The 23,420-nt window shown below is 44.3% G+C and overlaps 1 protein-coding gene and 1 long non-coding RNA gene across 4 annotated transcripts in view; one reads left to right on the forward strand and one right to left on the reverse strand.

Moving 5' to 3' along the window:
* Positions 1–17,972, reverse strand: part of MAP4K5 (mitogen-activated protein kinase kinase kinase kinase 5) — a 62,167-nt gene extending 44,195 nt beyond the window's left edge. For 2 of the 3 annotated variants that reach the window (XR_008431418.1, XM_053945498.1), the window contains exons 1-2: positions 17,803–17,972; positions 17,423–17,595 (exon numbers count right to left, since the gene is read on the reverse strand). Coding sequence is in view for 2 of the 3 variants with exons in the window: in XM_053945498.1 (XP_053801473.1) it covers positions 17,423–17,530 (108 nt within the window). In the remaining variant the exon portion in view is untranslated. The remainder of the gene's footprint in view (positions 1–17,422; positions 17,596–17,802) is intronic. The other variant, XM_053945499.1, reaches the window with a different exon arrangement.
* A 157-nt stretch (positions 17,973–18,129) lies between these two features.
* Positions 18,130–22,708, forward strand: LOC128790284 (uncharacterized). Its single transcript, XR_008431682.1, has 3 exons — positions 18,130–18,550; positions 18,814–18,941; positions 21,147–22,708. It is a non-coding gene; the product is annotated as an uncharacterized LOC128790284 (long non-coding RNA).
* Positions 22,709–23,420: the final 712 nt, after the last annotated feature.

The raw sequence follows: 23,420 nt of genomic DNA on the forward strand, positions 1-23,420 counted from the left end.
GGATGCTCCCAGACAAGGAATGGTTGTAGATCTCCAGTTTAGACACTGGCAATGTGAGCACACAGCAAATCACCCAAAATGCTTCCCAAGGGACGTCACCCAAATGTCACCAGAGGCTTTTGTTCCCTGCTCTTGGCACGCAGCAGCTTTGCACAGGGACACACAGCTCCACCTTCCCTCTGCCACCTGTCAGCTGAACACTCCATCAATAATGAATTACTGCCCTCATTAAAAATGCAACAAGGCGAGGGCTAAAAACTGGTTCTCCGTGTACACACCTAGATATGAAAAGTGTCGGATCAGGATTCCTCAGATCACTTTGGGATGTGTTAGTTAAATAAATCCTCATTTCCCACAAGTCACTGCAGTTTGCATCATTCTCTTTTTTTTTTTTTTAAGAACTGTGCAGTTACCAAGGACGTCACAGACAGGAAGGCACCACACCAACATCACTGGCTTTGTGAATCAAACCTGAAATTTGACTAGAAATAATATTTGACAAAAATGTAAGTCCCTAATGAAAAAAAAATTAATGATCAATCAGTCTGTTGTATTGATATAATTCTGCACTGCAGAGGGGGAATTACAGACTAAGAAATTACAGTTCTTCGACTCATGTTATTTACATTTCCTGAGCCCAACAGCAAAATAATCTGCCTCCTCCTCGTCCCTTGAAATTTCCTCTGTATTTCAAGTCTCAATTTAAGATCAGCTGAAACCAGCCAGAGGCTAGGGAAGCTGTTACTCCATGCCAAGTAATCCAGACCTATTCAATATCTCATGAGCTATTACTGACAAAGAAAATAATCATTTACATGCATTCATCCCATAAAGATGACGTATATATAATGAACCTCGATGATATCTTTTGAATTCTACTATTTCATTTTTAAGGAAGATAAAACTTGTTAGATGTCTTATTGTCTTTAATTCTTCTGGCCTTGATCCCTTCAATATATAAGAAAGTCTCCTAAGAATTCATTTGACACTAAAGGCTGAAAGACTCAGTGTTGGTGTCCACATCTCCATCAGCAACGTGGTCCAGTTCCACAGGACAGAAGTAGATCCCAAATTCCCAAGACATTTGCTGTAAGACTATCTCCAAAAGGAAGACAGAGCTTTTGACCCTTATTAGTATTGATCCTAATTTTATTTCAAACATGAAGATCACGTTCCCTGTAGAATGAAAACTAAAACTACAAGATTTTGGCAGGACTGCAAAGCTCCAACAGGAGCCACACAAGAATGGGATCAGAACAAGAATGTATTTGAATGAGGTGAACCACAGCCAAATTTTAATTTGCTCAACGTCATTTACAGAGTTTATTTACTGAGAAAGAAGAGTTTGGCAGCAGCCTTTTGGTCACCTCTTCAGCTGTCCCACATCCTGACAGAGGATGAGTGACAGCATCCCACTGAGCACAGCTCTTCCAGAATATTTTAGCAGCTGAATACCAACACTGCAGAGCATCACATGGAATTTGTGTTCAAAACAAAACACAAAGTACAAACACAAGTACTCTTTTTTTTTTTTTTTTTGCTATCCCATTGCATTGCTGTAATGACTGAGCACATCCCACCCCACCAACGTGACAGCACTGTTAGTAGGACTATTTTGGGGAGAGTTTTGTAGTATTACACACAAAAAATCATTGGGTTTTCCCACTGAGATTTGACTTTCCTCCCAAACAGCTGCTGTGGGACAATGGAACCCGAGGTGAGGCCCATGGCAATCCCTGTGTGCGACGCTTCCCACCGCACACCCAAACACCACACCTGAGAAAACACTCTGGGGAGGACATTTTCTGTAGCCAACGACCAGAAATAACACAGAGAACTGGTTTCAGAACCTGTTATGCACTCTGCACTTGTGTTCTATTTGTTTTCAACAGTGCAAACCAAACAGTTCCAGCCCAGGGGGTCCAGACTGCTGAGCCACGTGAGATGGGCAAAAATGGGGGAATCTTGGACATTTGAATCTGTGCTCAGTGGCCTCTTCCTAACCACAGAGGAAGAGAAAGGGAAGATTCATGCAGCAACACTCCTCTGCCAGGCTCCAAATTAGTATTTTCAATTTCCATGGTGAAATCCTCTCCTCTCCCCATGGTCACTGTCTCATCTCCAGCCTTGGATCAACAGCCCCATTCAGAGAGGAGCTGTTTGTCGGAGCGTGTCTCCGTTTAATTGAATCATGACTGCAGCTCCTGTGGCAGCCCTCCCATCCCTCCCCAGCTTATTCAGCCCTTGCCAAGCTTCACTCAGCACTGACCACGAGGTCCTGCTGCCTCAAGTGCTGCCAGCTTGTCCCCAGTCACTGAATATCCCTTCCAAAGGTACCTGACCTCCTGCCCTGGGAGAGAAACACAAGCTGCTCTGCTTTCCAGTTCCTGACCTCTTACACTTTGTAATTCCTAACCTGCTCCGTGTGGTTTGGATACTCCCATTATGCTGTGTTTTCCTTTCCACATCTCACAGCATCATCAAACAGAGCCTTGAATTCGCCTTCCTGCATCTCTGAATTCACATCTACCACTGTCAAGAGCTCTCACCCAGCAGAAGTGACCCAAAGAAATGTCTCTCATTTTATGGGATGTCCTAAAACCATGAAAACAGGGAATTCTTGGTGGATGGCGATCTGCTGGACTCTTAACAGAATTTCAATTATGTCCTAATGCAGAAGGTTAAATAAATGTTCCTAGTGTTTATTACAATTAATTATACAATTCTGCTTACACTTGTGATTTACATAAATCTGACAGATTTTAAAAATGCTTCATAATCTAGAGCTGGAAAAAAAACAAATATCAGCAACATACTCTTAATGACTGGAAAGGAAGTGTCTGCTCTTCTCAAACACAATCTCTTCACCAGGTCAGTTTAACACCTCAAGTGTAGAGTTGAAGATTCTTAAAATGTCAGCTGAAGCCAAAAGAACTTCAGAAAGCCCAAATTAACATCAACAAGAGTTAATCTGCACCGTGTGAGCTTAAAGTTACCTTCCTTCACTGAGGACACTGCAGTTTTCTGCAGTGCTGTACATTCAAAAAGTACTTTTGTAAAGGAAACCGAACACTCTGAAAGCTCTAAAAAAACAAAACAAAAAAAAAAACCTTGACAATCTGCAGGTTAACCCAGGCAGAGAGGCCAGAGCCAAGCCAGGTCTGCTCAGAGCAGATCCAAACCTTGGTGTCAGGGGGAAGAATCACCTGCCCTGGCTCCAGCCCAAAACAGCAGCTCCCACGACTGTTTCCCAGTTTTGGAGTGAGTAGAGTGCGTTGGTTCCTCTCCTGAGACCAATACACCCCAAAGCACCCTCAGAAAATTCCCAGGAATGGGTTCAACCCAGGGATTCTACCCCCTAGATGGTGCCTGTACCCAACCCACACAGCTGCAGTTCTTGGCTTGGGGGTTTAACCCCTCTTTTATATAAGACAAAATAAGTAAAATCAAGCCAAAATTCCCCACAGCCCCATGCCAAAAACACCTAAAGAGAGTGTGAGAGTGGGTAAGTCCCTCCTGCTTGTGCTGACAGTGTTTCTGTAACAGGTACTGAACATATTCTTTCATCTCTGAAGGTCTGTGCATGGATTAAAAATGTAAAAGAAACAAAGGAGGAAAGCTTTAAAGACACCAAAAATTGGACAACTCTGGTAAATGTTAATGCCAATCTTACTGGACAGGCTGATTTGTGCCAGACAGAAACAACTGTCACAGAATCACAAAATCCCAGAATGGTTTGAGTTGGAAGGGACCCTAAAGATTGTTCAGTTCCAGCCCCTGCCATGGCAGGGACACCTTCCACTATCCAAGGTTCCTCCAAGCCCATCCAGCCTGGCCTTGGACACTTCCAGGGATCCAGGGCAGCCTCAGCTGCTCTGGGAGAACTGTTCCAGAGCCTCACAGGCAAAAATTCCTTCCCAATCTCCCATCCATCCCTGCCCTCTGGCAGTGGGAAGCCATTCCCTGTGTCCTGTCACTCCAGACCCTCACTCAAAGTCTCTCCATCCTTTTTGTTGGCTCCTTCAGGCCCTGTAAGGCCACAATTAAGTCACCCCAAAGCTTCTCTTCTCCAGGCTGAAGAACCCCAAATCTCTGAGTCCTTCCTCACAGAGTGGAGCTGTCCCTCCCCATGGGGACTCTCCCTGCAGGTGTGCTCACACCTGTGCCACATGTCTGGAAAAACACACCTAATTCCTAATTTTCAGGGCTCTTTGTCTTTTAGGAAGCAGAAGGATCCAGAGGCAATTATTCCCCCTGAAATCTTCCAGCTGGATTTTTGGAGAGCAGTACCAGACTCCTTTATAGCAGAAAGCACAGAGGCTTTCAGAAACTATTTCCCAAACAGAGACTTCACAGTTTTAAGACAACTGAAAGAGAATGGTCTCTTACAACCAGCAGTCACTGCTTTTTGGGATAAACCCAAAATTAAGATTTCCATGCTAACTTTACTAGTTTATTCTGTAGTTGCAACAGAGCCATCACTTTGGATCTCTGAGCTGAATATTGTACGAGGACAAATATTGATTTTGTGGGTGCTCTCCAGATGGATACTGCCAGTCCTCATCCCTCAGAACAAGCAGCAGCACGAGGCTGGATGAAGAATTCCCAGCTGTCACTCCCTATTTCCACATTTAAGCTTCCCCTGTTGAAAGGACAGAACCTAGAACATGCAGCAGTCCCAGGATTTCAATAAATTCCACATTAAAACCTGAATCCCAGATCTGCCACTGGCACTCCTGCAAATAAGGCTTAAATGTATTTACTTTTGCTGGCAATTGGTGAAATGGAGATAGTTTATCTCTGGCAGGGAAAATTGGGAGGAGGAGAACCTACCTTTCACTCAGAGACTTCTGACACTTTCTTACTCAAGGCCAATTAAATCAAGCAAAAAGGGATTAACAGCTCATTAAAGATGTGAGGCCAACTCCCTTTATTCTCCACAAAACCAGACTGAGCATTTGTATAAGCAGAGGGGTTTTGCAGGTCTCAGCGGCCACTAAAAACATTTAATTCTCATCCCTGCTAATAATTACTGAAGGACAAAGACCTGGGGCAATAAAGATAACAATAACAGAGCAAAGATCAATGCACAACTTGACATTTATTTAGAGGGGAAAAAATAACAAAAGAAGTCAGCTCTGTGCTTCCAAGCAGAGGTTGGTTATTCTCCTCTGAAATTTTCTTGGCAGATCCTCCTTTGAAAAATATTTGGCATCATCCTTCTAAAACTGAAAAGCTAAAGCTAGAAACAGACCCTGACCACAAAAGTATTATTTAGCAACTAATGCAGCACAAAAGATACAAACAAATACCACATGAGGAAAAAAAAAAAATTTAAAAGGCCCCAATTTTAACTCAGCTGGAGAAAAAAACAAACCAGAAAAGCAGCTTTTCAAGTTACAACTGTGTGCATTACAGTGGTTTGAAAAGCTACTAGAAATAACTCAACTTTCCTGGGGAATAATAAACATTTTTGAACATAAGATCATGAAAATCAAAGAATGCCCATGGAGCTGCTGATATATTAAAAAATGAACAGATGCCCAACAGCTTTACAGGCCAGGGTATAAAATAGGGGAAAGAAAAGAGGGGAAAAAAGAAAAATATACCTTCAAATACATTAAACTACAAACCAAGATGGATTTTAAAAGGATTTATTCACCAGAAGACAGGGAGAATAAATGTGAAAAAATTTTATTGTATTCCTATGTTGAATGCCTAGACCATGACAGCAAAAAAAAAAAAATAAACCCTCACAGTATTATGGAGTACAAACCCAAGTTGCATTAAAAGATTTCATCAGCTGCAGGGGAATTTATTTATTCCTTAGAGATGAAAGAGCTAAGAGATGTGATAACCAAAATATTTGAAAGAAAATACCTATGTATCTTCTTTTACTGACAAAAAAAACCCTAAAAAAAAAAAAAAAAAAAAAAACAAAAAAAAAAACAAAAACAAAAAAAAAAAAAAAAAAAAAAAAAAAAAAAAAAAACACCAAAAAAACAAAACAAAACAAAACAAAACAAAAAAAACCACAACCAACCAAGAAAACCTAAAAAGAAAAAATCTGCCTTTCCAGGCAGGGAGAAAACAAATTTCTGAAGGAAAAGATGGGTTGTTTTTTTATAATTAAAAATTAAGGAATTTAAGACCATCATTTACTTCTTTACCAAAAAAAAAAAAGGTATTGTTATTGCTTTGTAAATATGAGCTAACACACAGTGAGATGTGTCTCATCAGAAAGGCAAAACTGAGGAGCCTCCACTGGCATTTTGAAGGGAAAAAAAATGGAATTTTGAGATTGCAACTGTTATATCAAGCCCTCCAAACCAAAGGTAAAAATCCATATCAACTCCTTTTCCTTATCATAATTTATCTGATAGAATCTAGAGAGATTCAGGTGGAAAATGTAGATTTAAATAGAAGAGTCTACCTCCACCAAAGCTGTTCAGTAATCACCTCCGTAAAATTTCAGTTCCTCAGAGATGAGCTCACAATTACAAAATGCAAAATTAAAATTCAATTAATGAATTAAATTAATTAAAAATTAAAACGAACAAGCCATACATTTGCCTTGATGAAGAAAACAGGTCAGTGTTTTGCTCTTTATTGTTAAATAAACCAGTGACCAGAACAGAATTAATAAAGACGTTGTGTAATTGAAGAAGTTAAAGGAAAATTAGCTAAAAATAGGGGTTGGAAGATTCTTTTTCTGTTCTACAATTAAGCTTTGGTTTGCATCTGGACTGTATCAATTGTCACCTTCTTGGGCTGGGAGATGGGTAAGATTTGATGCTTCTTTCTGATACTGGGACAGCTGCTCCTACTAAAATAAACCCCAGCATTTATTTACAGTCTTCATTTTATCGTGATGAAAGAGTGATCAGCAATATTTCTAATTCAGGAGAAAACTCCAAATCAGAACCTGGAATTCTGTTGGAATAAACAGAAATGACATTTCAGTAGGTTTTTTAGTGAGGAAAAATGGAAGTTCTAAATGTGCTGGTACATGAGAAAGGTTACAGATAAAATATGTTTTGCACTTGTGCTGATGAAGCAGAGAGGAAATATGCTGCCATTTCATTACAGATGATAACTGAAAATTGTGCAAGTTATCTCATCCTCTCACCCTTTATTTTTAGTCAGAGCAGAAAAAAAAAAAACTGCTCTGATTTTTTTTTAAATTATTATTGTTTTCTTAATTTGAACCAATTAACTCATGTAAATGATGTCACCTGGAAACAAGACTCTTTCAAGAATATTTTATTAGAATATTTTTCTACAATTTCATCTACAGTTATCAAGCACCAGTTTCACTTCAGTCACCTGATTTCAAGCACTTGGCCAGAGACTTCCTCACTTTACTTTGAAAGATGAACTAAAAACGTGCTGCTCAAGTAATATGTGTTATTAAATAATTAGAATATTCTGGTAAATTGGGCCTGATGATTTAAGTGGCATTTTAAAAAATTTTAAATTTTAACACAGCATTTTCCATCTTACCTTATTTCTCTTGTCTACATAGATTTTATTTTCTTTATTGTGTTTCTATAGGGCTTTAAATTCACATTTGCTGCATCCCTGGGTATGGGGAATTTTGAAGAGTTTTGAAGGAGTTAAGATGGGATTTCTGAGTTGGTTTTGATGATGTGGTTTATTTTCTTATTTTCTACATAGGTAGGAAGCATGAGTTTGGTTTACATCTTTATAGAAGGTTATAAAATTCCTAGTTATAAGATTTTTAAGGATGTATTGATTAATAAAACACTGTTAATAAGGATATTTACATTTTTTATTTAATCTTTAAATTATTTCACTTTATGGATTTATGTTATAGTGTAAGTTTTTTTAGTTACTCATGTTATGACACACAAACTTATAGTACTGTATTCTAAACTCCTTTGTAGCTACTTTTATTTTTTTTTTTTGTATCTTAAACTGTAAAACTTTAAACTTTACTTAATTTAACATGAAAACTATAAATCTATAGTCTCGCTTTAAGTACTTAAGTTTGGAAGTTTGTTCTAAGGTCAAAACTTGTGTTTAATTCGAAGTTTTGGTCTGTAAACCAACCCAAAGTTCTGAGAATTCCAACTGCTTAATGAGAATTTCAGATTTTCTGTGCTGACAGGCACTGACCCCCAAGAGAACACTGCATTTGACCTGAGGCTGTAGAAAAATCTTCCAAAACTGAGCGACAGATTATGGGTGTGTAGTTTGAATAAGATGACATTAATAATAAAATAAATAGCACATAAATAAAATAAATAAAAATAAAATACATAAATGAATAAAAAATAATATTAAAATGAATTTAAAAATCACACAGTAAAAAACTCAGAGTTTAAGGTTTTAGAAAATAGTAATACATATAAAACAAGATAAAATTTTATCTCTCCCTGCAGCAGCTGTGTGCATTTTCCATGGACCAGCCTTCCCCAGGCAGACACCACGAAGGAATGTGCTGGAGAGAGACAGAGGAAATGGTGGTAGAGGCTCTGCACAGCCTGGCTGCTTCCCTGCTCCCAAAATTCTGCCTCAGCTCCACAAAGCTCACAGGGAAAGTTATTTAAAAAGCCATGGAAAGGTTTGGGTTGGAACACCAACCTCGTGCTGGGAGCAGGGACACTTCCACTCCAAGGTTGCTCCAAGCTCTGTCCAGCCTGGCCTTGAATAGTTCCAGGGATGGGGAATTTCCCAGAAAGCTTTCATGGAGCAAAGCCACAGCCTGTCCTCCTCCTCCTCCATCCCTCCTGGAGCTGCCTGCAGCCAGCTCAGTCAATCTGTACTCAAGACATCCCACTGCAGGATTTACACAAACCTCAACACCCACGGAACGAGAAAAAGGAAAAATCCATGTTCACGTGCCCTGGACAGGCTTGATGGATCATGAAACCAAAAATCGAGATCTCCTTATCCATCCTCAGAAATCCCTCTGTCCTCTTTGATACTGTGAGCCAAATTTAAAAACAAGACTCTCAGGACAGGAACTGTTTGGCAAAGTTTAGAAGGCTCTGTGTTAATCCAGAAGTTATTCCTGCCACTTCATAATTAACCAAGAAGCAGAGGATCAGAGCTCAACCAGTGCTTTAAACTTCATCACACACATGCCTGAGAAAACAAAATGGTTTTATCAGAAACTGCTCATCCTGGGGACTGTCTGGGCTCTGGGCTGTGAATATTTACAAGGAACACATCAAATACTCTCCCCCTTTACTCACTGCAGACCAAATGCTTCAACATTTCAGTTTCCCAGCCCCTCATAATTAAAACACAAATACCTGATACTGTTCCATCACTGAGAGCCATGAGCACCTCTCAGGCACTGCTTCCTGTCAAATTTTAATTATTTTTGTTTTATCAAGAGAAAACACATCCATAAAAGATGGTACTGCCCCATCTTTATTCTTTTTACCTACCATGTTTACATCTCTGTGCCTGTACAAGAGACTTTACCACTTATCTTCCCTTGGGATTAATGACTAAATACCCCAAACATTTTTTGGGAGCCTGGTGTTTATAATTCCACTCTGATCTTGCGTGTCTGTACGTTAAACAGCAAGTTAAGGCAAAAAGAACTCAATTATTTATTGCTTCAACAGCAATGATCAGCAAAGAATCACACACGCACAGCTGAGACCAGGATAAAAATACAGCTTTTGGGGTGGATCATCACAAATGCAGCTTTTTGGGGTGGACCATCCCCTCAAATGTAAGAAGTTATGCCTTTAATGATGCACAAGACAAAGCTATTTAAAAAAAAAAAAAAAAAAAACCTTAAGAGTGATTCCTTATCAATAAGACAAGAGAGTCCCCCTTCAATCAGGAGAAAACCAGCACTTGCCTTTCTGGAACGTCTCAAAATTCACATTTCAAACACGCTACAAATCCAGCTTTTTCCCACTGAGCTGAAAATATGGTTCATTCAGCTTTCCTTTTTCGAACTTTCTTTCTCCAGCCAAATCTTCCTCATCTCTATGAAAACATGAACCTCCTAGACATGATATTCATGCAGAAGACACAAAAATACACTTGGGGCAGGAGTAATTCCAACGTGCCAAGATATTGAATCTGGCATTAAAGATGCCATTTTGAAGGATCAGTAAATGCAGCAGTTTTGGACACCAGGACTGTGTGCTCTGAGGGTCCCCATGATTATATTTGTATAATCTTTTTACTATCTTTAGGAGAACAGAAGTCAGTGGAAACACATAGAGCAACACACAGGAGAAGGGATTAGGGAAAAGTATGGGAGAGGACAATCCTGGAAGCAATTCTGTTGCTCACCCTCCCATGTGCTCTTCCACTCAAGAGCTTCAAAGACATGGTCAAGCTGCAGCTTCTCCACACAGAGTTTTCCATCCATCATGGAAAAAGGTAAGCTTTGGCTGAGGAGGATCTTGCAGACACTATCCACTGTGCTGGATGAAATGAATCACTCCAGCACTTGGGTGAAAGAATTTAGAAAGCTGAAGAGCAGAACAGAAACCTCCCTGTGCCAAACTCACAAATTTTTGCCCATCTAGGAAAAAAAGAGTTTATCCAGACTCCATATGTGATTTTTCACTGGAAATCCAGAATGGATAAGGGACCAGCATATCTCCCCAAATCAAAGGTGGCTGTGTCCACCAAACCTTGCTGAACATTTTACTGCCAGAATTCATTCAGAAACTGGGAAAGAACTCTTCTGGCTTCTTTGGAAAATTTAAAATTTGAAAACTTAAATCAAATGGCGAAATGTGAGAAAGTCACAGAATCTCAGTATGGTTTGGGAGGGAATTTAACAATCAACTCATTCCACCCCTGCCATTGCAGGGACACCTTCCACTGTCCCAGGCTGCTCCAAGCCCCAGTGTCCAACTGGCCTTGGGCACTGCCAGGGATCCAGGGGCAGCCACAGCTGCTCTGGGCACCCTGTGCCAGGGCCTCCCCACCCTCCCAGCCAGGAATTTAATCCTAATATCCCATCTAAGCCTGCCCTTTGTCAGTGTGAAGCCATTCCCTTTCATCTTATCACTCCATGTCCTTGTGAAAAGCCTTGGCAATCTCACCCACCAGGCATCGAGATTGCCTTGAGCTGAAGAACAACTTCATGAATATGGAGATGTCCCTCTGAACTGGAATCACCTTGGGCTGATGCTGCCTCTCCCCTTCACTCCCAGCTGCAAGCAAGCAGCAGGTGCCAAACACAGCTAAAGGTAGCAGGGAAGGTTGTTTTTCCAGCTGGAATGAGCACGGACAGTTGCTGGTGTCAGCAGAATGCGCTGCCAAACTCCGTCACGGCCTTGCTGACAGGAAGAGCTGCTCCCTCTGACAGGGATGATCTGTGAGCTTCTACCACGCAGCTCTCTGACAGAACTGGGGCTCAGCCACTCATCCCAGAAATCCTGGATGCTTTCCAGGTTACCCAAACGTTGGCGATGAAAATGACCGCTGCATCTTGTGGAGACAGTGAGGAAGGAAGGAGATCCTGGCAGGCAGATGTTCTCATCTTTGACCTGCTCTTCCCTCTCAGGTCTCTGCTGTTGGGGGTGAGTGGTGTGTGACCTGCACTGTTTGCTTCCTCCTAATGGGTACCTCACATTGAGAAGAAATTAGACTTTATTCACAGAATTCACAGAACCACTGGGCTGGAAGAGACCTTCAAGATCATCAAGTCCAACCCAGCCCCAACACCTCAACTAAACCCTAGCACCCAGGCTTTTTTTTTTTTTTTTAAACACATCCAGGCTTTTTTAAAACACATTCAGGGATGGTGACTCCACCACCTCCTCTATTTTTTAGATTTTGGACAGTGCCTGGCTCCTCAAAGTAAGAGACAGGGAGAAATAACCATAGGGGAAACACTACTCCCACCGTGTAACTTCCCATTAACAGAAAACACCAAGAATTCCAGACTGATTTGGGTTGGAAGGGACATTAAAAATCATCCAGTTTCATCCCTGCCATGGGCAGGGACACCTTCCACTGTCCCAGGGTGCTCCAAACCCATCCAACCTGGCCTTGGACACTTCCAGGGATCCAGGGGCAGCCACAGCTTCTCTGGGCACCCTGTGCCAGGGCCTCCCCACCCTCCCAGCCTGGAATTCCTTCCTAATATCCAACCTTGATTTCCCTTCTTTCACTTTGAACCCATTACTCCTTGTCCTGTCACTACAGTTCCTGAGAAACAGAAACATGAGTGACAGGATATAATATTTAAAACCAAACAGCTTGGAACATCCCACATCAAAGACCAAATCCTTAATAAGAAAAACTATTACAAACATTTCAAATGGAAACCCAAAGGTTTCACCTTCCACTGCTGAATATACTCACAGAGGGTGTCAACAAGCCACAAGAGCATCTTAGTTCTCAAAACAGAAATCCTACTGACTGCATCCTAAAAGAAAAGCATGCCATTCCCCAGAAGAGGAGCTCCACAGCAATAAGAAAAACTCAAGAGCATTGGTTTGATGTCATTCCAAACACCATTCCCATGGAAAAAAAAGAGCACACGGAGTTCAGGCATGGCTACAGCCAACACTGCTGACCAGAGGGCTTTGATCTGCAGAGGAGGAGTGGAATCCCCTATATGACAGATGTTTTATGGTCATTTATATGTGGAAGCAATGTATATTCACCAGGGACCGAAGTGCTGAGTCAGGGATGGCCAAACCCAATTGGTCTGCAGCTGCCAAAACATGTTTGTATGAAGTTGGGAATATGTGATTAAAAGCTGTCACAGCCATAACTGTTCTCTGGTATCAAAAAAAAAAAAGCTTTAATACTCTGTTCTTAACCTGTTGACTTAAGCAGCAAAACGGTGATAAAAAACTGATAAATTTTCATTATCTGAGAGATTAGAATGACATTGAGAATTATTTTCTAAACATCAAATCCAGGTTCTCAACAGCCTTTGGCTGCACCAGGAATTAGAATCCAGAGCTCTGAGAACAAGGCAGTGACCACACAAGCAGGGCTGAACTCTGATTCAAACTGGACAGAGTCACACTTTTACGGCAACCTTTAAAAAAAGAAAACACAAAGAAAGTAAAACAAATACTTTTGTTGTTTGTTTTAAATTGAATTTGAGCAAAAAGTCTTTGTGTGCCACAATCCAATTTCACTGCTCGCTATTTTCCAGCAGCAATTGCTGGCAAAACACTGCAGGTTTCTTCTAAGTTGATGCCTTTATTTGGTGCAGGAGATTAAAAAATAATGACAATAATCTCAAGAGAAGAAAGACTGAGCAGGTGACTCCAGAAGGAATGAAATTTTCATGATAGTCAATAAAAACGCGCCCCTTGTTTACAGGCAGTTTCTGCCACAAATTTGCTGCGTTCCTTGTCCCTTGTGCTTACTTTTCAAGAAAGCCACTGTGGCACTGCTCACAATCCTGCTTGGAAAAGCCCAAACAAGCCAGCTTTAGAATTGCTGCACAAGGTCATGTTTGATCATCGGGGAGCACAGACATCCCGCTATTCATCCCGCGCCCGCGGCCGGCCGAGGCTGCCGGGCCCGGCACATCCATGGGCTCCCAGCTCAGCTGCCAAACAACAGCCTTCAACAAGGATGAATTTACATCCAGCTACATCAACCACCCTTTTGTTCCCCTCTGCAGAAGCAAGGAGCAGTTGAAACTCTTGTTTGGGGCACTTGGAGTGAAAAACACAAAAAAGCTGAGCCCTGGGAATGGTTTGGGGTGGGAGGGATCTTAAAGCTCATCCCATCCCACCCCTGCCACGGCAGGGACACCTTCCTCTGTCCCAGGCTGCTCCAAGCCTCGTCCAACCTGGCCAGGAACACTTGAATATTTCCCCTAAATCTCTCCACCAAACCTCTTCAGAGCCATTAATAAACACTCCAATAAAAAATCCATACAGGAAAAGGATGAACAGCAGCAAATTATCCCCTGAATTCAAGTCCTGTTTTCCAAAGCCCTTTGAGGACACCAAGATCCACAATTGCACACAAGCAAATGACTGGATGTTCTGATGCAACCAAATTCCACAAGTTAAGCAAAACAGGCCAGTCTTCTGCTATTCCAAGTACTTCCAGAAAATACCATGGACTGCAGGAACTCGATGATACAGCTGATGGTGTGACCTTGTTATCAACCCAGCCTTAAACAAATTAGGACTTACAAAGCCCTACTGAAAAGCTGCAGGTTCACTCATGGGTCATGCTGGTGTGAAAACCCATCCTGGGAAACATCTAACCACACGGGGAATTTACCTGGGATGGGATCTGACCAGCCACTTCCCAGTGCTGGAGGTTAAATTCCATTTACAGTCTCCAGCAGCTTTTTAAAATTCCCTGCTCCAAGATCCCAGTCAAATGTGCGCTTCTTCATCAACCACACACACACAACATCTATTTCAGCATGAAACTGATGCATTTCAGAACTTCTGGATGCAAATAGAACAAGTTTATGTCATTTTTAAATGCTGCCTTGAGATTTTAATTTTTATGACCGGTGGGAAGACCTTTCCAGGAAAGCCAGATTAGAGAGACACTGGGGACATAAAAACACTATTTTTTAAACAGCATATTATTAAGTTCCAGTTCTTATCTTTGCTATTACAACCTCTTCCACGAGTCAGTAATTCAAGATATCTTGGTGAAATGTTGTAAGGGATAAATTATTGCAATGGATCAGAACTGGTTTAATATGAATATCCTCTATTAAAAATAAAAAAAAAGCTTTCCCACCACAGATGAGACAACTAACAAGTCAGGATTGTAATGGAAATTACTTCCAAGACTGCTAGACACAAACTTGGATCTATTTACACAGGCTGTGAATAGACAAGAGTTTATTTACAGATGGTTTCTCCCCAGCCCTGAAATGCATTTTGGGGAAAAAAGATATTAAAACAACATCAACAATCCAGCACTAAGGAGCAGTCCTACAATCAGCCATTGTGTGCCATGTGACAGACAAGAGAAATAAACCCCACAAACACTAAGAAAACACATCTCTGTTTAAAGCTTTCATGGTAGTCATGAAAAGCAAAGTGGGCAGGAGAATTTTGCAAAAGCCTTTAAATATTCTTCTGTAACCTAATCGTGAAGATAAATATTTGCTTAACCTCCACCTTCACCATCCAAAAAAGAGCCAATTACTCTAAAAGCTACCAAATGCCCCAAGAAGAATTTAAAGCATTAACCACAACCACCAAAAAGCATCTGAGGAAGAGGCAGATGTCCCACAATCAGAGAGGCTGCCCGGCTTAGACATCCCAAAAACAACTGTGCTGGAGACGCTGGTGACTCATTATTAGTGAAGGAGCAGAGAAACCACTTGAAGAAGTGAGGGGAAAATTCCATTTTAATTTAAGAGCCCTCTCTAGCAAACCTTTCCCGAGCTCTGCAACATAAAAACACTCGGATATTCACTAATAAATGCATTTTATAAACACTTCCGACAGCCCTCAGCAAGCACAAGATGTGCCATCTGCACTGAGACTTACCAGGGGCTAAGAAAAATAAAAGTACAATGTTTATACGTTAAGCCCTTTCAAGAAAAAAAAAAAAAGGTTTACCTTACTTTTAAAATTATCATAACATCAATGACTTTAAAAAATAAGTTTGCTGTGCATATTTGTCATAAGAGGCAGTGCCATCTGATTCAGTATTCCCTTGATACAGTTCCTGTTGCAGGCCTTTACAGAAACAAAGAGCAAACCGATGACCTAGAAACAAATGCAGCCTCTCAAACTACTTTAAACTCATTAACTTTATACTTGCTTCGGACTCATAACAGCGCCCGAAACTCCGGCCAAAAACTTTGATTGAAATTTGCCAGGCTGCACGAGGAGAAAGTTTGGGTTTACTCCTTATCTGAAACCGTTTCAGGAGTAGAAGGAGCATTTTTTCAGAAGCCAAAGAGTGGAGGAGGGGGGCAGAGGGCTGTGGTTTTTTTGTTTAAAGGGGATGGATGTGTTTACATGGCACGGAGCAGAGCCATGCATCCAACCCAGCTCCGGAACCGGAAGCTGGATGACATGTCAGCACAGCTCTCCACTAATTACCAGGATAATGAGAAGCAGAATTATTTCTTTTTCCACAAAGGGATGACACAAAAACACTTCCCTGCAACGCAACTAGTTATTTCTTGTCGTGCTGCCTGGTTATTTCTTGTCATGCTGCCCTGCACTGGGCAGGCACACACAAACAAAGCAGCTCAAGGTAGGCAGAGCTCCAGATTTATGACAGATGAAATGTTCTTTTAAAGGATTTAGTGCTAGGATCCCTAGGAAAGGAGTTGACTGATCTGTGCACAGCACTGTAGGATTAAAAAAAAATTAAAAGAGGAAGGTAAAGATGCACCATGAAAACTTTTAAAAATAACTCCCTGAGGTCATAAGTAACCATTTCAAAGGGGTGGTGGGAACAGGATCCATCCATAAAACTTCAATTTGAACATTAGCAAAGAGCCCTCCCCCAGCAGGAGCAATTACTGCTGCCTTTCATGTGGCACAGTAACACACCTTCCCTTGCACGCTTGGCTGTGTCAGGTCTATTTTAAACACACACAACAGCACTACAAAGGAAAACATCCCACAGCCTCCCTCCCCGTGCAGCTGAACACGCACACTGCCAGGCACAGGTTGAAAACTTTGAGGCTTTCTTTATAATTCACCCAGCCCTAAAAGGTGCTGAGCATCCCTGAGGTGTGAGGAACACCCCTGAGGGATGAGGACAGGGCTCATATGAGAAGAACACACCACTGGCCTGCACCTCCCGTCCCCCACGCCTGTGGTTCTGCTGATGTGAGCACCAGCATGGAATTACAGAATCCCAGAATGGTTTGGCTTGGAAAGGACCTAAAAGATCACCCAGTTCCAGCTCCCTGCATGGACAGGGTCACTTTTTGATATGCACCATTCCAAGAGCATCTACTTGATGTGCTGCACTAACTCTACCTCGTGCTGCAGCTCCGTTCCAGCTTCTGAAGAGCTTTAATCTGCTTCTGCCTTTCACGGGCTATTATTAACCTCGGGGATAAAGTGGCACCCTTTTAATCAGGTGCTTTAACTGGATGCGTTCTGCAAACAGGTACAGCCAAGAGATATCCTCTACCTCCTAGGGCAGTAACGTGGCAAGAACTGCCTGTGATATTCACCGATCAAACCTCCAAGAAGGGCAGCGGTAGCAGAGAACCTTCTCTGGTGCTGCCAGCACAGAATCCCAGAATGGTTTGGGATGGAAGGAACCTTAAAGACCTCATTCAGCCAAACCCCTTGTCATGGGCAGGGACACCTTCCACTATCCCAGGGTGCTCCAAGCCCCGTGCAACCCGGCCTTGGACACTTCCAGGGATGGCCACAGCCTCTCTGGGCACCCTGCGCCAGGGTCTCACTCCCTCACAGGCAATCCTTTTCCACGCAAGCGGGAATTTGCCTGAGCGGCCCCCCCCCCCCGCCCCGCCGCTCACCTTGTACACGTCGCCGTAGGTGCCGCTCCCCACCCGCTGGATCAGCTCGTAGTCCTGCTGCGGGTTCCGCCTCAGGATATCCCCGCTGGCCCGCGCCGCCGGCTCCATGTCCAGCGCCGCGTCCCCGCCGGCCCCGGGATGCTCCTACCGCGGCGGCCCCCGGCCCATGGCTCCTGCGGCGGCAACGGCGGCTCAGGGGGGCTCCGGGCGGCCCAGACAAAGGCGGGCGGGCGGCCGCGCCCTCCGCGGCTCCCGGGGCTCCTCGGGACAACCAGGAAGAGCCGCGGCGGGCGGGGAGCGAGGCAGGGCGGGGAGGGAGCTCCGGTGCCGCCGGCGCTGCGGCCCGTCCGCCGGGGCGGCCAGGCCGGGCCGGCTCCTACCTGCGCGCCGCAGCCCTTTGTCCCGCCGGGCAGGGAGGGAGGGAGGGGGAAGCACCGCCACCGCCGCCGCCTCCTCCTCCTTTTCCTCCTCCTCCTCCTTCTCCTCCTCCTTCTCGTTCTCCTTCCGCGGCCGAGCCGGGCCGGGTTCGCTCGGCTCGGGACGGGACGGGCCGGCAGCGCCTCCGCGCCGCCGCAGCGCCCCGGCGCGGCCAACGCGGGCCCCGCTCCCGGCCCGGCCCCGCTCCGAGCCCGGCCCCGCTCCGAGCCCGGCCCAGCCCCGCTTCAGGCTCGGCCCCGCTCCGCTGCTGCCCGGCCCCGCTCCGGGAACCGCCGCCGCGGGGCTGTTACAGGGCGCTGCCCGCCCCGCGGCCGGCGCCTGCCGCGGCCGGGGCTTATGGGATCCCAGAGTGGTTTTGGTTCGAAGGGAGTTTAAATTCCGTCCCATTCCATCCCCTGCCACGGCAGGCACACCTTCCACTATCCCAGGGTGCTCCAAGGCCCGTCCAACCTGGCCTGGGACACTTCAGGGATCCAGGGGCAGCCACAGCTGCCCCGTGCCAGGGCCTCACCCTCACTCCCACAGCCAAGAATTTCTTCCTAATATCCAACTAAAATTTTCCCTTTCCCAGTTTAAAGCCGTTCCCTGTGTCCTGTCCCTCCATCCCTTTTCCCCAGTGCCTCTCCAGCTCTCCTGGAGCCCCTTCAGGCCCTGCAAGGGGCTCTGAGCTCTCCCTGGAGCCTTCTCCAGGTGAGCACTCCCAGCTCTCCCAGCCTGGAGCAGAGGGGTTCCAGCCCTTGGAGCATCTTTGTGCCTCTTCTGACCCTGTTCCAACAGGTCTTTGTTGTGGAGGGAGAAGTGCGGGTACGGGCAGGGCTTTCAGCCTGTACCCCTTGTTTTGAGGCAGGAAGAAAGCCCCCAGTTTGGCTACACCACCTATATTTTATATATCTCTCTATCCATATATATCCTTATACCAAACACCCGGCTGAGCTTTCCATCTTTCACACCAGAGGCTGGGATGCTTCCCGAGAGACTCGAGAGGAGAAGGAAAAGGAGGAGGAAGACGGGGAGGATGTAGGACTGATCTGGATTGCAGCCTTGCAGCCACATCGTGTAATCCTTCTCATGGGCTAATCAGGTACCGTGGCATTTAGCTTTGTGGGTAACCAGTGCAATGAAAGCAACACCAGAATTACCTCAGACTTGTTGGGACTTATCTCCCTGGGCTCCTTAAATAAAAAAAAAAAGCTTCAGTGAGCTGCAAAGTGGAAAGCATTTATAGCTGCTTTTCCCAATTATTTTCAGCGAAGCAGCTGAAATTCTGAAATTCAGCTCACCCATGGTCTCTGAAATTAATGCTGAACCATTTAAGAAGCCCAAAGGTGGGGATAGGGAGTAGAGGAATGCTGGAATTTGCAGTAGCACTCGCTGCAAGGAGAATCATTAGAGCCTGAAAGGAGGTGTGATTTTCTAGGCGTAAAAACTACCACATACTCAGAGCAGGAAATATGTCTGCAGAAGTTAGGTAGAAAAAAATCAAATGGATGCCAGATGTAGGAGTCTCTGGTGTCCAGGATTGGTTATTTCAGAACAGATTCTGCTTCTTTGGCAGGCACACAGCCCAGGCAGGCCCAATATAGTCTAATGACAATGTAGCCAGGCACTGATCCTGGGTTTAAACTGGAGCCTGGGCTTTGAACTTGGTCTTACATTTAGAAATCCCACATGTAGTACCTGACAGAGTGGTGTGGATTGCATAAGATTTTCCTTCAAACCACAGGCTCCATAGCAGACTTCATTAGGATCTGTGGTGCTTTAGGTTAAACTCAAAGGCATCGTGTGCAGACTCCTGGGAATTGCACAGTGGCCTTTGGGTTTATTGGGATTTATTTATGGATTCGTTTGGGCTGCAAAATGTAACTTGCCCCACCTCCCAGAAACAGGAGAGCTCAGGGCTGCTCACTTAAAGAGATTCCCATTTAATTTCCCCTTGTACTCTCCAAGCCTTCTGCATCCTGTACATCCTTTCCAACATAAATACCTAAGTTTTCCTGAACCCCCAACAAATAAGAAACTATTTACCCTTTAGAGAGCTGTATTTCCTCAAGTGATTTTTAACAAAGCAATTACCTTTCCCCTCATAAATCAGCTTCCTGTGCTCCCGATAGGGAGCTGTTTGTGTCCTTTTTCTTTCCCCTTCCTCAGCTGATGCTTTTCACTCTGCTGACTTGCTGCTCCTGACAAGCACTGCAAAAAGGACATTTCATTTTCCAGTGGCAGATGGTGCATTAAGACTTGGCCTCCTAGAACATCTCTCAGATCTGCAATTCACTGCAAAAGCTGCTGTAGTTAGTCCTTGCTGGGTTAAGTTTCACTTCCCACCTGGAGGTGCAGTTTCTCATCCCATCTTGCCAGTGGTGGAGAGTGAGTTCTCAGAGCCCATCTCGTGTTCTGAGCTTTAATCCACCTTTCCCAGCTGTGTGTCAGTGCTGGAAGCACATCTGGGAGGTGTCCATAGATAAAAAGCAGCACTGGGACAGGATTATTGTTACCATTTCATGATTAGGAAAATGGAGGAAAATGAGGAAACTGCCTAAAATTGTGCCAGGAGAGGTTGAGGTTGGATATTATGGAAAATTTCCTCAGGGGAAGGGTGGACAGGCATTGTTTGCCCAGAGCAGTGGTGGAGACCATCCCTGGAGGGTGACAAGAGCAGTGTGAAGGTGGCACTTGGGGACATGAGTCAGTGATGACCACGGCAGTGCTGGGTTTCAATGGTCTTAGAGGGCTTTTCCAACCTTAACGATTTAATTAATGATTCTAATGAGTTGTGCAGAGTTTCCAGTGCAAGACACGGACCCTGTGCCCTGCCAGGCCCATACTCCTGAGCACACACTGCCTTTTCCACCCCAGACCACGCTGCTTTTCTGGTCAAGCGTGTTCAGGAATGTGCTTTTATGCAGCATCTTCCATCTGAACAGGTCGCAGCCTTAAAAGGAATGTTAAGTGCTTTTACATAAGGCATTACGTGGGTTTGGAGAATGTGATCTGTTTGTGCTGTAGTCTGAGCAGGAAGAACAGCCACGGTTATTTTAACGAGACACCGAGGAGCACCAGGTAACGGTGGCTGCAGAGCTGTAGAAATTTCTAACTGAACAAGATAATAAAGGTGGTTTTAAAAGCAGTGAAAATACTTCAACCCAGGTGGGTTTTTTTGACTACTAAAATACCTTTAATTTTACACAGTCTAACAAACTCACATGGAAGGCATTCATAACTGCTGCAGCACCTTCCCTATGATTTGAAATATTTTTTTTTTAAGTTTGTGGTTTGTGTTTTTCAGGCTGGTTTTCCGCCCCAGTGGAACACACACTTGCTTCACCCACGGTCACAGGTGAAGGGCCTGCAGTGGAGCCCTTCACTTCCCATGGGCAGTTTTCCACCCCTGAGTCCAGTTCAGGATGCTGAACCTCCTAAAGCTTCTTGGCATCCCTTTGGCAGCTTTCAGTGCTGTTCATGCTGCTTCACCTGCTCTGCTATCAGAATCCAGAATAAGGAGGATTTTGTGAGATCCTGAATGGCTTCTTGCTGCTGGAATTGCCCTTTGGGGGATAATTGGGATGGCAGCAGATGTGGGCACGTGATGACACGTACAAAGAATGCCTGGAAAAAAATAAAGAGCAGAAAGAGAGAGAAGTCCTGGCAAGAGGGATGGAGAGAACACAGCCAAGGGCAAGAGAAGGAGGAGACATCCAGGCCTGTTGGATGTTTGTTATGTCCAACTTGGGAATTCACTTGCTCAAGGAAGCATCAGCCTGCCATAGACTGAGGATCTCTCCAGGGGTTGTGCTGAGATGCTGTGAGAAGAGAGAAAAGACACTAAAGGGAAAGAAAAGCCTTTTGTCCCTTGCAGGAGCAGGAGAATTGAACAAGACACAGCTGAGCCCTGTGTGCAAGGATTTGTTTTTCACGGAAGGAAGAGGGGCACTGTGGCTATACATTATATTTGTGTCACCCCGTTTACGTAGATGCATCTCAGGAGACTTTGCAGCTGATTGTGCTCTTTGCATTCAAAGGAAGGAAACCAGCTGGATGCCCTTCCCTCCCACGAGCACACACAGAAGGGCAGAGGTGACACCAGACAGCAACTGCTCAGCACAAGGATGCAGGAAAATGTGGCCATTTCCATGAAAAACAGCATTAAAAAGGGAAATTCAGAGCACTGCCTGGAAACCTGGCTGCTTCCCCTGTTTCCAGGTGCACCAACCTGGCTGGAACATTTTGCAAGTATCCTGCTGAATCATCCAGGCAGGTGGATTTGGTTGGTTCTGCCAAGAGGAGCTGGAAGCCTTTTTCTGGCTGAGGTGTATCTTCAGGGGGAAATCCTAGAAACAAACTTGGCACACACGGATTTTGGCTTGGGCTCACTAAAGCCACGTTGCAAACAAAAAAGGAGGCTGGTGAGGAAGGATGTTTTCAATAGTGCCCATCTGCCAGTCAGTGCAGGAGAGAGGGGACAAATGAAAAACAGGATCGGAAATAGATGGGAAGTTTGGCTTAGGAGAGATCCTCTGCCTTGCTGACCTTTAAATTGTGGAATCATGGAATTACCCTGAGGATCATCCAGTTCAACTTCTGGCCCTGCACAGACACCCCAAAAATCCCACCCTGTGCCTGAGAGTTCTCCTGGAGCTCTGGCAGCCTTGGGAACATGACCATTCCCTGGGGAGCCCCACCACATTCTGGGGAAAAAAACCTTTTCCTAATAAAGAGAAATAAAAGGATCACAGTCAGATGATCTGAGGTAAAACCAGACCTGGGCTGATGATTCTTTATCTCCACGTTTATTTTATTCTTAAGTAGCTCCTTTAGTTTATGGAGCATCTTCCAGAAGGAAGAACCGCCACACTGATTGATGAAACAAGTAATTTAATTAACTGCTGGAACTGTGTCACCTCCACAGTGAAATACCTCTGTGCAGCCCTAGTGTGCAGTCGTGTTTACAGAAGGAGCAAAGATAATTCCTTTGGCTGCAAAGCCCATGTAAATGTAGGCGGTCACAGCACAATTTGGGGTGAGAAATGGGAGCTGCAGGAATAGCAGGATTTCCTAAGCAACAAAGATCTGCTTTACTTAAAATATTTCAGGAGGGAAAAAAAAAAAAAAAAAAACAAACCAAACCAAACAACAGAAAGATGTTAGGAAGATTTTAGCTTCAGGACTGAGGAAAAAGCTGATTCCGTTTTATCCCTTTTTGGTATTTCCAAGGAATTGAGGCCTCCTAACCCTAGAATAAGGGTTCAGAAATGAAACCAGTGATGAGGAATCTCTGCCAGGCAGAGACATCCCCCTGAAATGCTCTTCAGACACATTTGACATCTAGATCCCTTTGACTTTCCCACGCAATTCAGCAGAAGCAGTGAAAGAGCAAAGCGCGAGAAGGCAGAAGTGATAATAAAAACTAAACAGTCACATCCCAGACCCTCGGATAACCACTGCAAGAACAGATCTGTCACCCAGGGGCTCAGGCAGCGCCTTGTCCAAGGAAAACTCGTGTGGATGGCAGCATTTTCCTCAGCAGCAAGTCCCAGCGAGTCCGTGGTGGCACCTGAGCAAG

This window comes from Vidua chalybeata, chromosome 6 (genome assembly GCF_026979565.1).
Source record: "Vidua chalybeata isolate OUT-0048 chromosome 6, bVidCha1 merged haplotype, whole genome shotgun sequence".
Lineage (NCBI taxonomy): Eukaryota > Metazoa > Chordata > Aves > Passeriformes > Viduidae > Vidua > Vidua chalybeata.